This window comes from Miniopterus schreibersii (assembly GCF_964146895.1).
Source record: "Miniopterus schreibersii genome assembly, chromosome: 3".
NCBI classification, from domain to species: domain Eukaryota; kingdom Metazoa; phylum Chordata; class Mammalia; order Chiroptera; family Miniopteridae; genus Miniopterus; species Miniopterus schreibersii.
Window position 1 is genome coordinate 56,688,008 of NC_138103.1, and position 16,624 is coordinate 56,704,631.

The 16,624-nt window shown below is 37.8% G+C and overlaps 1 protein-coding gene across 1 annotated transcript in view; it reads right to left on the reverse strand.

Moving 5' to 3' along the window:
* Positions 1–16,624, reverse strand: part of ADGRV1 (adhesion G protein-coupled receptor V1) — a 425,471-nt gene that overhangs the window by 207,985 nt on the left and 200,862 nt on the right. The window contains exons 81-83 of the mRNA XM_081133843.1: positions 16,208–16,347; positions 14,539–14,699; positions 9,753–9,853 (exon numbers count right to left, since the gene is read on the reverse strand). Of these exons, the coding sequence (XP_080989969.1) occupies positions 9,753–9,853; positions 14,539–14,699; positions 16,208–16,347 (402 nt within the window). The remainder of the gene's footprint in view (positions 1–9,752; positions 9,854–14,538; positions 14,700–16,207; positions 16,348–16,624) is intronic.

Here is a 16,624-nt window from a genome sequence, read left to right on the forward strand (position 1 = left end):
ATAAATAAGTGGAAAAACAAATCGATGTTTCTCCTCTCTCTCTTCTCTCTCTTTCCCTTCCTCTCTCTCTAAAATAAAAAAATAAAAATAAAATAAAATAGGTATATACAGGGTGGGGCAAAAGGAGATTTACAGTTGTTCAAATGGAAAATAATACAATAATTAATAAATAATAATACAAAAATAAACTTTCATGTACTCAGAACTGTGAACCTACTTTTGCCCCACCCTGTATGTATATATAGATATATGTATATATAGAAATATATATAAACTCATATATACGTGTATTTCCAGTTATTAAGGTTCTAATAATTCAGCAAAAGCAATAAAGACACAAACTTAGAAAATACTCAGGATGGGGGGGGAATCTCACTTGAAAAATATAAACAAAGCAAAATTAAAATAGTGTCTCCAGGTTATGCAGACCAACAGAAAAGCCTTTCCGGGACAGTAAAGTGAGAGAGCTATGGTAAAAGGCGTGATAGAGCCCACTGTTTAAAGAAGGTGGGGCAAAAAAACCTGTCACCTCCCTTGCAGTTGATTTAAGAAAACCTCAAGAACCGAAACCCAGGCTCAGTTCTCCTGAAGGCATTACGGAGCATTTCACACAGAGCAGAACCCAAGGGGCCCCTGCGACCTCGTGGGGCAGCAGGAATCGAGGGGCAGCTTGCCCTCCCTTTGCCCCTCTTTCCCCATGCCTGTGTTTTGAGCTTTTTGAACATGATCTATTATCCTCTCAACAACATTGCAAGGCAGGCATTCTTATTATTTTTCCAATGATTTTTCCCATGCAGCTCAGGGATATTACCCCATTTGTCCTTCTAATTCTAAAACCGGGACTCTCTCCCCCACAGTCCACATGACGTAAAGTCCTTTAGAGCTATCATTAAATATTCACAAAAACAACTTTTTTCACATGCTGATTTTCCCCAGTTAGGGACATGAAAAGAAGTCTTTAAAAAGTCAAGGATAGTTTATGTTTCTGAGGCTGCAATAAAAGATTCCAAGCTGGTATTTTCTGGTAAAGTCTGGATTTGCCTCACGGATTTTCCTGGTAACAAAGCCATGTTGCAAACATGATAATGTCACTGTAGCCTCATTCAGAATATTACTCATTCTTTCTGTTGCTTTGCTACTTCAGCACTTGGGAAAGTCTGAATTTCCCAGTAGTGTGACCATGATACTATTTTTGTACCTTCAGTGTCCACTTATTTTCAATTTAGTGAAACAGTCTATGTTGAGCTGAATTCTGAAAGCTTGTTTAAAAAAAGAAGCTGGATTTGATTATTAAAAGATTTTAAGAATAAAAAAATTGATATATAAAGAAAATGTATACTTAAGAAAGTAAAAATAAAGCACATTATTTCTTCTGAAATTTAATACTTTAATCACTATTCAAGTTTCACTCCATTTTAAATACCAAAATTGCCTTAATTCCTTAAAGCAAATACTTTTGATGATCACAATATTAATGTTCTCGGCTGTAGAAAGTATTATACATTTGATAATCACTAGCTACACATTTACTTCATGACTGATTGCAAGTTCACATGAAATTCAATAATAATAATAATACCAAAAAATGTAAGGTCATCAAAGAAATTTGGATTTAAGAAAAGCGGAAGGGTGGGGCTCAGACTAGAGCTCCACTATTCTCCTACATATAACATGATTGGGTGAGGCACCGGCAGGGTGCCCCTTGCCTAAGGCATAAAACATTTCAAAGCAATAAAAAATATAAATAAAAACGCTCAGACCAAAGAAAAAATTTCCTAATTCTTAAAACCCTTTCAGCAAACTTCTATAGAAAGTTCTCTTTCGAGAAAAGAAAAATACCAATGAAGGGTGGTGGGTGGGAGATGAGACCTGCCCCCCTGGTCAATGGTACTGGAAGCTCCAGGGTTCTGTTTCCATTCAGCTTTTTATGATCAGAGGTGCCAGGGTTCTTCCTCTTCCTGTGACCCCAAAGTCCCCTTCCTCTACTGCCAGTTTTCTCAGGTGTGGTCTGAAACAGCCTCTGCCATTTCCTCCCATTTACTCAGGAACCTTTTATGTCTAATTCTCACCCCCTCTCTCCAAGGTCTCCCGTGACCTTGTTTTTGCCAAATGGTAGGACTCATTTCTCACTCATGCTAATAATTCCTTCCATTTGAAATCTTTTCTTCTTCTTTGGCCTCAGAAACTTTAACTATGCTTTAATTATTTGCTTCTAATGATGCTTCTCATTCCACATGGCACAGTATTTTAAACACATAGGTTTTGGAGCCAGACAAACTTGGGTCTGACTCCTTCTTCTGGCCACAATTTTCTGTCTATCAGGGCTAGTTAGGGCTGGTACCTGAGTGTCTCCTAGTACCTTTTTTTCCATCTGTAAAATAGGAATGACAACACTACCCACCACATGTAGTTGTTTTAAGGAGTAAATAAGGCAATACACATAAATCACTTCAGGGCCATAAAGCAAGCCCCTAGTGACATCAGCTATGAGTATTCTATAATCCCAGGTTCTCTGCACAACTTGTTTTGAAGAACCTATTTTACAGTGTCAGGTCCTTTATGGTTATGTAACTAACATCTAAATCACCAGCTTAACTGTGCTATAGAAACTTTAAATCCCTGATATTAAAATTGCATGTCTCCCTCTCCATCCATGAAAACTTTCAGCCTTTTCTATTTAGTTCAAATGAAACCACAGGTTTCAGTCGCCTTAAAATCATTTACCTCCTTTAGTGAGAGAGTAAATCTCATTAATTCCTGATTTATGAGGAAGTATTGAATTGTGACTAAAAGGCAGGGACTGGAGCCTGGTTGCTTGTGTTCAAAGCCTGTTCTGTTGCTTACGACTACGTGACTCAGGGCAGGTAACTTCAATTCTTTGTGCCTTGATTTCCTCATCTGTGAAATAGGTATAATATTAGTACCTACCTCATAAAATGCTTAGTAACTAGTATGTTCATGTTTATTAAATAAAATTTGCAATGTGGACTTTTTATTGTTTTAAAGAAAACAGTGAAACTGCAAAAGTTTTATAAAGCAAAACAAGTTTATCAATTCTTATTCCTTCCTTGGAATTCTCATTGCCAAAGCCATTGTCCAAGCTAACAACCCAGCACAACCAGGAGATGATAAAAGCCGTCCTCCCTGCTTCTCTAAACTGATCTCCCTAGCTGGCTCCTCATCTACTCTAATGCATTTTTACTTAATCTCTAACTGCCAGATTAATGTCAGAAACACTCCTCTCATATTGTGCCTTTGTGGCCTCACTCCACCAGTGACTTCCAAGGTCCTCAGACGCTGTGCAGTCACCTCACCTGGAGTCGGCCTGCCTGTCTCTCTGTGCACGTCAGGCCTCACTGACGTGGAACTCCCCGGGTGCTCTACGCGGTCTGTGCTTTTGTTCTTGTACATTTTCCTGCCCAGAATGTGCCACCTTCTAAGTTTTCAAATGTTATACATCCTTCAACAACCAGCTCAGATTCCAACATGGGATCTTTCTAAGCGGAGGCCCCCACCCACAGGCTGTGCAGTACCGCCCGGCACACTAAAGGACGAGAGATCACCCTGTGGTCACAGGACACCCGGTCCGTACCTCGAGGCTGCTGTTCCAGACTGTCATTTACATACTTCAGGGGTGTTTATCATGCCATTGCAGTCTCAGAACTGACCAAGCGAAAGTGGTTGAGTTCTTGGGTGAGTGATGAGCCTCTCCTGGGATAAGTAAGATTGGCTCAATTTTTTGTTTTGTTTTAATTCCATTACTGGGTGATTATATGGGCATTCACAGTCATAAATGTGATAATATTTTGGTCACATTGATGAGCATACCTAAATTAGAGTGAAATAGTTTAATAAGTTCAACTTAAATGCATATTCATATCTGTATGCAGAATGCTCTTTACCCATATTCAACAAATTAACCTTTCTGTGAAGAAAAGAGACAATTAGCCCAGCTGGTGTGGCTCAGCAGTTGAGTATTGACCTGGGATCCAGGAGATCGGGGTTCGATTCCTGGTCAGGGCACATGCCTGGGTTACGGCTCGATCCCCAGTAGGGGGTGAGCAGGAGGCATCCGATCAGTGACTCATCATTGATGTTTCTATCTCTCTCTATCTCTCTCCCTTCCTCTCTCTGAAATCAATAAAGACACATTTTTTTTTTAAAAAAAAAAAGAAAGGAGACAATTAAATACCTCAGGTTTTTTTGTACAAAAAATAAAAATAAAAGCCTTACATAATACCATTAAATTGGGCACTCACAGCTCTTTACAAGAACGAACAAACTTGGTGGTGGGGGGCTCATTACACTTTCTTTCTAGTGGTTTATTTTATGTCCAAATCAACACTGAGAAGTTCTGAAAACTGTGAAATGCTTTAAGACCAAAATCAAATCCCTGGCTGTCCTCTGAGTTGGGCATTAGCTCACTTGTCTAAGAACCTTTCCTTTTCTTAGTAACCTGAGGGATGAGGGGAGCTTCCCTTCAAGAAGGAAAGATACATGTTTGGAAGTAATTTCAAACACAATGATACTTTAAATAAACGTAAATTGATTTAGGGTGGTGAACACATCATACAATATACAGATGATGGATTATAGACTTGTACACCTGAAAATGATACAATTTATTAACCAATGTCACCCCAATAAATTCAATCAAAAAGAAAAAAAGGAAAAGAAAAAAGGAAGTAAAACTTTGATGTAATTTCTTAAATGATTTTTTATAGTAAGGAAAAGAGTTGGATGGTGTGGGCCTTCTGGCGCTACAGCAGCAGCAGCGGGGCACCACCAGGGACGTGCTTGGTCACGCACAGCTAACCCGCCGCCGTGGGCAGCGCCAGAAACCCACCCCAGAGCCACTGATCAGCATCTGGGCATCAGCAAGCGGCCGACCTCCAAGTGCAGGAAACACTTTCCTAACACGCTGACATCTGCACTGACATACCGACACAACGCTCTACTGAATAAACCACCCCTTTGGACTGTTCAAGTTTCCAATCCTCAAAGAAAGATCCAGTTTTGATCCTTGTACTTAAACTCTTAAATCTTTTTTTTTTAAATTTATTTCAGAAAGAGGAAGGGAAAGGAAGAGAGAGAAACATCAATGATGAGAAAGAATCGTCGATCAGCTGCCTCCTGCATGATCCTGGGGATCGAGCCCACAGCCTGGGCATGTGCCCTGACTGGGAATTGAACCGTGACCTCCAGGTTCATGGGTCAATGCTCAGCCACTGAGCAACAACAGCCTAGCATAAATCTTTTTTTTTTTTTTAAGTAACAAAAGCGGAAATAGCCCTGGCCAGTGTGGCTCAGTTGGTTGGGTCTCGTCCCATACACCAAGGGGTTGCAGGTTCCATTCCCGGTCAGGGCACATGCCCGGGCTGGGGGCTCGATCCCCGGTAGGGGGCGTGCAGGAGGCAGCCAATCGATGTTTCTCTCACACATCAATGTTTCTCTCTCCCTCGCCCTCTCTCTTCCTCTCTCTCTAAAAATCAATAATAATAATAAAAAAACTTTAAAAATCTTTAAAAATAAAAAGCAGAAATAATAAAGGATACTCAGGTTAAAAAGAAAGTAATTAATCAAAACTTCCAACTAATGACAAGTATTGTAATTAATGAACGTTTTACAATTTCCATCTTACTCTGCTTCAAGCCATAAATATATGCTTATTAGATACATGTTTTCTGACCCTACACACAATGACTTTCTTGGGTTGACATTCTCAACAAGACAGTGCCAGCAGCAGGGAGAGAAACCAGAAGAGTCAGTATTTGGGAGGTCACACATGGCTTCTGGCCTCAGTCACGTGCTGTCGATGATTCTCAGAGTCTCAAAAATGCTAGATATTCACAGGTACAATGACATAACCTGCAGATTAAAGCAGAATCTATTGGCAGGAATCTCTGAGCAGGATCCTACCTGGGAAACAAAATGACATTGCAAAATGACATCCCAAAATATTGCAGAAGAGGGAACTGGATGAGATACCAACAAGCCAACTTGTGCTAGATTCCAGAAAACAGCTTTCTGAACTTTAAGGCAATTCAGTCCCTTCTTGAAGTGGAGGCCTATGTAGCTAAAACTCGTGCACACCCAATGGCTACCAAAAATTTCTATTTAAGTACTTCAAATTTTCCAATATTCAGTGTCATCTGAATTCAGATGATATATAAGCTGGCTGGTAAATTTAACTGTTTTACATATACAAAGTTGCTCTTCAGTTTCAGTAAAAGTGCTTAAGTCATACAACAAACAACAGACAGAGGGGAAAAACCCTCCAAATATTCCACTCTGGTTAAGTTTATTAATCAGAGTAAATACAGTTCTATCTTATCATGTTTTCTATGAGGAAACTTCTGTTCTTTTTTTAGATTTAGAGGATTGGTTTTCCTGAAAGAACCCCCCAGAACTGAGAACCCTGAACTGCAAACTTGTCCTTTGTCCTAGTTGTTTACCAGTCTTATCAGGCACACATGGGTTGGCAATGTGATTCTAAGATAAGAATTCCAAAGATATAATTAGATGTTTTTCTGAGAAACATCTCCCAATGCCATGAAAATCTGCTGTTTTTCCCTTCTTACTTGAAGTGAATAGTTTCACAATTTCTTGCCGCTTCACCATTTTTTCTTAGATAAGTGAGAAATAGTAACTCATCGCTGAAGAAAAATATATACGTTTAAAATGAACAATTCTGAAAATACAGATCTTATCTCAAAATTCTAACTGTGACAGTCAATAAACCCACTTTTCTATAACACACTTCTTAAAGCTTATAACAGCATAAATATAATGAAAATAGTTTTATGCCCCTGAATTTAACTATACATGATAAATGATAAGAGATATATCCCAAACCAGTGATGCACAGGCTTTCTTATAGTGCCTTAGAAATTCATTACTTCAATTCTGAACAAAGGGGGTAAAAAGAGAAAGGTAGAAAATCAGGAACGTGCAGCTACTGCGTTGCAGAAGAATATTCTCTAGGCAGTGAAACATCTGTTCTGCTGAACTCCATCTTTGCTAGACTGAAACCAGTTGTGCAAAAAGAAGATCTTCTGCTGCCACCTGCTGGTCATTTATAGTCAATGATTCTAAAAAATGCTAAAATAACAAACCAGATTAAAGTAGAACTTTTGATTTTTAAAGCAGGAATAATCTTTGGATTCTTAACTGTATTCCTTCATTTATGGATATCTATAAAAAATTTTATAATAAATGATGGATAGATATTATATATCCATTTCTAGAAGTAGAGAATTATAGCCGGAGGGGCACATTTTCCTGACTTCTCATGGCCTCACTACTGACTCACTGCATCAAGAAAGTCAGAGGCTATCACATTTCCATTCTTCCCTTTCCCACAAAAGCCATTCAACTTAGTCTTAGGTCAACAATAAAGATTTAAAACCGAATGGTCTTGGCAGATCTGTCTGCAGAGAATTCAAAACTCAAATACTCTAGGTCAGCTACAGAAGTTTCACTCCCTCAGCCAAAAAAACCCACAGGCCAAACCTATATTTTTGAAGACTTCTCTAGAGGACACTTAAAATCTAAGGATGTCAACATAACACTGACGGAGGATCCCAAATGAGAGATCCGTGGATGGAACTTGAATAGCCCTGTTGGTAAGATTCTGTTACTGGAGATACCAACATGATATTAAAATTCAGAAAGAGTGGGCCCAAGTTCCTGTACGCAGCTCCATTTCTTTTTCTGGAGAGCCTAAGAAATTTTAAGAGGCTTTGCTAAAAGGTTTTAAGTACGACAACTATTCTCTTTAATTTAGAAGGTATTTTAAAAATCAAAGTAGACAGGTACACCGTTTTCAGGAAACAGTACTTTTCTGTCAACAATATACCAATTCTCCCTGCTAAAAAGTAAACTACGAAGATTCTTTTTAATGTATTTCATGTCATAAATCATAAATTGTAGAACTTTTCATACCATGCTACTTCATCTATTTTAAAAATATACTAACCATTTTCTCCAAATTTAATACAAAGAACAATGTAACCTGGGGAGGAGGCAGGAAGGGGGTGGAGGGGGTCAATGGGGGTAGAAGGAGACAACTATAATATTTTCAACAATAAAGATAAATTTTAAAAAATAAATTAAATAAACAACAAAAACAAAGTACAATGTGAATCAGAAGGCAGTGCCCCAACATATAAATCCTGAGTCTTTCTTTCATATCCCTAGACATGAGCAAATTTGTCTGCTAGGACACTGAAGAGTTGTCTGTAATTTTATGGTTCTCTAATTAAGACTTGTACAAATTCAGCTGCCAAAAAATCACCAGAGTGGGTGGTGAATACAGCCAAGTAAACTCTAATTATGGAAAGCAGGTTTTCTAAGATCTCACATACAAGAAACAAAGGCAAGATCAGACAGCTAAGATAGTTACCACGGCAATATAAATAGTCTTGTCAAATTCAATGTAAATTCTACTTTGATAACAGCTGTTACCTCCCATAGTTCATAGGTACTTTTAAAAAGCAATCTGGGATCCTCTGCTTGGAACCCAGCACTTACTTCCCCCCACCCCTCCAAAAAAACAGAATTATGAAAATTACCCATGTCATTTTCACTCCTGGGACAAAAATAAAAGGAACAGAAGTCCAATGTCCCAGATAACTTTTCATTTTATATTTCAGCTCCTCCACTAGTATTATTTTTTGAAGTTCTGTTGGAGTTCACTAAAATGCCGTTAGCATTCTAAAAGGTAGTGTGCAAACGGTAAGTGTACAGCACAATAAATTTACCTGAATTGAACACATGCATATACACCGGCACCCAAGCCAGCACCAGCATTTTCTGCACTCCAGAAGTGTCCCCCAAGAACCCAGGAAAGAGGAAATTTTATTTTATAAAAAAATACTTCAGTTCTCTCAATAGCATAATATAGTGTCTTCTGACTGTCTGGATCGGTAATCACAGCCTTTTCCCTTTTGCTATTACAAACATCTCTGCCTACCTTTCCCCTTTATCAACACACGGAACCACCTCAAATAACGCTCCTCTAGGAAAATCCCTTGACCGTCACAGAAAAATGACTTAAGTCCTCATCTATATTCGCAGAGTAACTTGCAAATAATCTATGTTTATACCTATCACAATGAATTACACTAGCTTATATGTGCATCTGCTTTCTAGCCTGGGAGTACCTCATGGGCAGAAAAGGCACTCAATTTTTTCATCTGCATTCTGTGCTTTAAACCGTATGCTCAGGAACGACTCCACGTTTTTCACACTTTCTTCTGTCAGAGACACCTGAACAACTTTTCCAAGTAGGAATTCCTACCAGACTGTATTATATAATATTAAATGAAGCAAAATATACTATCCAGATATTTTAAAGTATATATCATCTTAATGCCCTCCATACGAATAATTTGTAAGTCTGTTTTATTCAAAGAGATTAAATAAAATGTGCTGATTTTAATACGTATACACATTAGTGACATACGTAGCATATATGAGTTGACAATACAATACTTTGTCATAGGCAGCTATTTTCTTGCAAGTGATGCAGTTAAGGTTCTTTTCTATAGAACGTTTACAAATACACCCTGTAGGCCTGATACTGATCATTTCCTTTTACCGCTTTCCTTCCCCATTCTCCTCCACAGCAAACCTAAACAAGCTTATTTCGACTAGTTTGAGATTCCTCTTTATGTATACGCTCTGTTCAAAATTATAGAAGAAAAAACATGAACATCTCATGAAAGTCAACAATGCAAGAGTTCTCCTACCTGTGTGCCTAAGCTGGCTGCCATCATGTGAGTCAGAAGTTTAGCTGCAAACATGGAATACCTGGCACAGAAGATATGGGAGAGCACAGCCAGGAAGAGACCTGCAGGAACAAAAAGGTCCATGTGTGGTTTTATAATCCATGAACAAAGAGCAGCACAGTACAAAGCTTTGGGACAGTTAAGCACATAAGGCCTGTAGCCTGCCTCTCCTGCACAGCACAGTCTCTCTTGGAACGATTATGTTGCAATTTTAATTTACCCCATTTGGCAGGACATATAAAATCTTCACACTTAAGCCCAAAGGGTAACTTTAATTTTCAAATATCTACCTGCTCCTTTCCCTATCAAAAAGAAATCACAAATTAAACAGATTAATAATTTCATTAAGCATTTGGTGCTCTGTTTCCATTAGACAAGTTTTACTGTTTAAGAAAAGAATCATATTAAAATCTAATTTTCTAAGACCATGTGGCTTGGCTAAATAGATATAATTAGGGCAGTGAATAGGATTTTTTTAGGCATAAAACTGTGAAGGATACTACCAAAACTCAGGTTCCGTAATTACTCCTTTTTATCTACTAAGAATAGTTATGTAATTACAACAGTGGTGATTATGAATTTTAAAAGCAACCTTATGCTACTGGGTACTAAAACCAGGAACAAAATGTGTTCTTTCCCCCTAAGATGCTTTTAACCTAAACATCTACATTTCTAAATGGCGTGGAGAAAATTATTCCTATATATATATTTTTTTAACTTTTTAAGTTTTATTGATTTTTAGGAGAGGAAGGGAGAGGGAGAGAGAGAAACTTCGATGTGAGAGCAAAACATCAATTGCTGCCTGTAACCTAGGCATGTGACCTGACCAGGAATCAAACCCACAACCTTTCAATGCACAGGATGATACCCAACCAACTGAGCTGCACCAGCCAGGGCATGTTCTTATTCTCTTTAAGTCTACTTGTGCTCACCTATTTACACACGGGGGTGATGAGAACCTCAGCACTAACTCACAAATCTTCTCTCTTGGAATTTATACAAATTTCTCTTAATGCCAGGTTTTCAAGTGCAGAAAATATTTCAACATATTTTTTAAATATTTGCTATCTTTTAATCTTTGAATGTGCAGTATACAGTAACTTTTTCACTTAAGCCTTTCAGGCCACTCTCATCCTCAGCACGGTTGTTCTAAGAATTACTCAAACATTAATGGCATGTACGCTGCTCTGCCATATACTTTGCATGCATTATCTCACTCATCAATGCCTCCCTGACAAACAGGAGACACAACATTCATTTAACACTTTGTTTTCTCATTATCTTCTCTGAAGCTTTGGAACAAACTTTTATTTCATTTTATTTTTATTTTTTTTAAAGTTTTCATCTTTCTTTTCTTTTTTTTCTTTTTTTTAAATATATCTTTATTGACCTCAGTGAGAGGAAAGGAGAGGGAGAGAGAGATAGAAACATCAATGATGAGAGAGTCATTGATCAAGCCCACAACCCGGGCATGTGCCCTGACCAGGAATCGAACCCTGATCGCCTGGATCCTAGGTCGATGCTTACCCACTGAGCCACGCCCGGCCAGGCCGGAACAAACTTTTAAAGTGCATCACCTGCTGGAGGAAGTGGACGGGGCATCTGCAAAATGTCCACATGGGGTCTGGTTCTCTGCCCAGAAATGCCTCTTATAACTCCTTCTGGGAAAAGCTTTCAATATGTTTAAATTTAATCGGGTAGATGGGTAGACAAACTTCCATGTAAGAAGTGAGGCTCTGCACTAGTCAAGGCTTCTGGCCTAGGAAGTTGGCAGACATCTGCAGTAATCCATTTCTAGGAAGGCTGCCATGGGGTGTTCTGGGACAGGTGTGCAAGTCCTGGGGCTGCCTCCAAAATCCACCCACGCAGGCACACAGTGTAACCAGAAGCTGCAGAGCCATGCCTGATTTTGTACTTTTACTTAGCTGGTCTACAAACTAATGAAGCTGATGCTACCAATTCATAAATGTACACTGAATTTCCTATGATGATCAAAGCTAACTTAGACTCAGGTTTTCAGTGTGTGTGTGTGTGTGTGTGTGTGTGTAATATACTGACTTAAAAGCAGGGCCTTGCAAGTTTTTGTTTCATTATAGGCCACATGATTACAAATATATGCTTTCCTATAAGTTTTTGTGGTAGATGGTAGCAATGTCAGGCAAAGGGATTCAGTGCTGGGCAAAGGAAAAATGCATACCAGTCAACTGTTTTATTCATAGCCATTTCCTTTTACTTGGTAATATTCCAGTATATGCTCACTTCATATAAATTTAGTACAGTTAAACTGGACCAGCTCAGGAATATTTAATTAAGTATATTAAACTTCAATTAAAATGCTAGCATGACACCTGGTGGCAGTCCAGGATTCGAAGCCAGTGGCAGGAAAATGGGCTAGATTCTGTGGCTTGCTCCTATGTATGGTGGTTATCTAGGTGATCAAGCAGGCGGTGCCCCAGCTACCACTGGCCTTGGGAAATCTATTGAATACCTTAGATTTAAAGAAACAAATATTTCAGTTACCAAGTTTCTGAAGCCGTATATGCTACGTATTTATCTTTTATTTTCTTATTTGATGCTGAATAGCTGTATTAGCATACATGATTTAAATTTACAAGTCAGGTGTTTTTTTTATTGTAACAATTTTTGGTTTAAATTTCTTTAATATGAATGTGTAAATCACAGGGTACAAAATGTTATAACAATAAGTAGATTAAAAAATAATGTATATAAAATGAATAAAGTATAATATTTCCTGTTATTACACTAAAGGCATACTCTAAACAGTTTTTTATAAATTTATTCCTTAGTTAATTGAATAATTTTTCTTTACTTTTTCTAGTCCTATGTAAGGTACAGACTCAGTTGGAAAAGAGCAATTAGCTAGTTCATTATTACAAATGACTTTTCCATATGATTTTAAAAGGAAGATAAATTACCCTTAACAAAATGATAATATTGGTCATCTTTGATGTAGATAAGAAAAACTCTAAAGAACAGATAGATTATTTTGCTATTATCAAACTAAACCAAACATCCTCTTACTTTATTGTAAGAATATAATATATAATACATATAACAAAAATATATGTTAATCAACTACATAATCGATAAAGCTTCTGGTCAACAGTAGGCTATTAATACTTCAGTTTTTGGAGAGTCAAAAGTTATATTTGGATTTTTGACTCACAGGGGAATCAATGTCCCTAATCCACACATTGTTCAAGAGTCAACTGTAATTTCAAATATGACTTTAAGTCAAAAATAATAAAAGTAGATACTGATATTTAGGTGTTGATTCTCAAACATATGAGCGAATCTATGTACCTTTTGTTAGAGTAAGCTGCAAAAAATATATATTTATTAAAAATTCTTCCAGGAAATATAGTCCTGCTAGTCTTCTATAAAATCTAAATAATATTCTCACTTTAGTTTTTAAGATTCTTTGCTTTGATGTTCAGTATTTAGAACATGTTAGGGATTTTTGCGAGTCACAGCAGCATTTGAATGTATCTCTCTATTGAAATATATAAAATAACATCTAGATTTATTTCAGCATTTTACCTTTGGTGTTATTTCATCAGTCTATGAAATTTCTATTAATATTAAAGTAAAATATGATGTGGTTTTGGAGCTAGGTGGACACACAAGAATCTATTAAGCAAGAAATGTCATCTTTATGTAAGATGTTAGTAAGAATAACACATATCTTGCAGGAGGGAATGGGAAAAGATTAACCAAAGAACTCATATACAGATATGCATAACCAATGGACACAGACAATATATTGTGTGGTGAAGGCCTGGGGTAGGGCAGAGGCTAGGAGTAGGGGGTAAAGGGGGGGAAATTGGGGGACATCTGTAATACGGTCAACAATAAAAAATATTAAATTTAAAAAAAGAATAAGAAATTATTAAGACTCCCAATCAATACAGCAAATGAGAATAATTCTATAGTTATTCTAAGTTAAGTTATAAGTAAATAGTCTGACAGACTTTAACACAATTCAAAAGGTCCCACTCCTGCCAGAAATAAAACCTAAGTGTGGAAGGTGAAAGATTATTTTTTAGAACAGAGCATATTTAGAGCTCCTAGGTTGTAGAATATGAATCTACCAAAGGGGTATGTTTTTTACAATAAAAATACAAACTGCATATATATGTATGTATACACACACACACACACACATATATATACACTTTTTTTATTGATTTCAGAGAGAGGAAGGGAGAGGGGAGAGAGAGATAGAAACATCAGTGATGGGAGAATCATTGATCCGCTCCCTCCTGCATACCCCATGCTGGGAATTGAGCCTGCAACCCGGGCACATGCCCCCACTGGGAATCGAACCATGATCTACTGGATCCTAGGTCGATGCTGAACTGCTTAGCCACACCGGCCGGGCTACAAACTGCTTTTGTATATTATCTCACACAATCCTGACATTCTGATGCAGAGCCTGCCTCTAAATTGCAAGACTATGAACACGTATTTCCTTTCCTGTTATCTCGCTTCTATCCCACTGTATTTTACATTCCTTATGAGTTGGAACTGTGTCTTGTTCTTTCCTATATCCGCCATAAATATCCACTGAACGATTTAATGAATAAGCCAATGGGAAATTTTATTTTCTCCCAGTGCTGATGAATACAGCATATCTGTATCTTGTACATATAAAATGACTATGGGAAAACAGATTTTCATTCTCATAAATATGTAAAATTATTAATGCAAAAATATTGCAACTGACCTGAGATGCATATAAATCCAGAAGAGAAAAAGGCCTCATTGTATGAAGACAGGTTGTCGGTCTGGGCATACACAGCGTACACAGACATGTATGAGCAGGCACATTCCACGTAGTCTGAAGTGTCCTCAACCACTTTGCAAAACTGACTGTCAGACAACCAGCTAGAGCAAAAGGACAACTGTCACTATTCCTCTTTAATCAATACTTAAGGTCTTGAGATGGCTTTTAAAGAATAAGTAACTTACTGAACTTAAGTGTTCTTGAGTCCAAACTTAAGAAGACCACAGTTTCAAAATGAAAAACTGGAGAGAACATCTTGTCTGTTACATGACACAATAGACCCCCCCAAGGTAACTTAAGAAGCAGCCTAAACACTGCCCAAACCTTCAAAAGCTGCAGATGCAGAAGAAGCCGGTCCCCTCAACAGAGCAGTACCAGTTGCTGCCTAATCTAAAGCAAACATGCCCAAGGTTTTCAGCAAAAGGTACTCTTCTCAATTTTTTGAAAATCCCAAAAGATTGACACAGCCATAAGTATTCACCCTTCCTTATTTTTTATAATTCCTACTAATTTGAACCACATGAATTACTTACATTTTTCAAAATTCCTTAATCTTTTTTGAAATTTAGAGCCAGTTATATGTATTATATGTATAAAAAGGTGTCTATAAGGTCTGGCTAATTTAGCACAAGAACACTGCTAAATTATGGCAAATCTATCATCACATGTCCAGCCTTCTGAGAATTCCTCAATGGCTACTGGTTGAGTGTCTTCCCTTATAGTGCCTCTTCATTTCTTTACTTGTCTAAGGACATAAAACTTTTAACCTGAACTGCAGAGTCAACATTGAAGCATTCATTAGTAATTATATATTGAAGATCAAGGAGTACCTATGTATTAGGTTTAAGATTTACCATCAGGCATTAGAAATTTAATTTGATAATTATTTTTTTCCAAAGAAAGATACTAACCAGAATTTTGGTGTTTAGAGGACAGTTGGTTACCCAACTAAGCTGTTAAACTTATTTAGAATTTTAGTTTATGTGGCTGAAAGTCAGTAATAAACAACTTTTTACCCCTTGGTGATTGATTAGGACCCTAGACCCTCTGGGCCAGCACTGCCTGACCCTAAAGCACTGACTGAGCTCCGAGTGACAGAACTGCTCAGAAACTTGAGGCCTTCGGCCAAGGAGATTCAGAGAAAGAATCACTCTCTTCTTCCCATTCCTGTGCGTGGCTTTAATCCCAAAATGTACTCCAAGCCCAACATGGACTAGAATTATAAATCCCCGCTAACTCCTCTAAACATACAGCATCAGCTCCAGAACCACAAGCTCAAATGGAAGGGGTAAAAAGAATTTCCTTTCCTGTCCAATAAATTAACCAATAACCACAGGAAAGTTATTTGAATTGAGCAAAAGTCATGCTAAGTCCCATGAAAGCACTAACCATCAAGGAGTAAATACTGTGTTAAGCACATATTTTAATTCGTTGGCTACATTTGCCACCTGCACAACGCTAGACCATTTCCTATGCTTCTTGGTCTTATTTCTTATAGAGGCTGTTCTCCAGTCGAGAGCCCATCAATGCTCAGCAGAAAAAACTGGGCTCAACGGCACTAGAATGCAGAAGGACCAAATTCTGATTTTAAACAATTAAGAATAAGTACCTTGCAGCAGCCTGATTCCAAAGGAGACACAGGGAAGTTTTGGGAACAATTCTAGGCTCGGCAGCATAAATCCTGTAGAGAACCTCATTGTTGTCAGTCAGGGGCTGTGAACTCTGGCCTTTCACACTCAAAGATAATACCTATAGTATAAAAACAAAACAAAAAAACCCCAGAAAATTAATGTTTTCAAGTTAATGTCATGACTGAATCTCTCATCCTGAACTTGGCTTCATGTTTCTAGTCACCTTAGTCACTGTTACTGCCACTATTTATAGGTAGCTTCTTTATGAATGCAGGGCACCTCCCTGCTTTTCCACTGCAAAGGTTCCCCCTCCACTTCAGTTACAGAGCAGTCTGCAGCTGACAACACTCACTTTGCCTGTAACGAACTTCATCACAAGTAGGGTTTATAATATA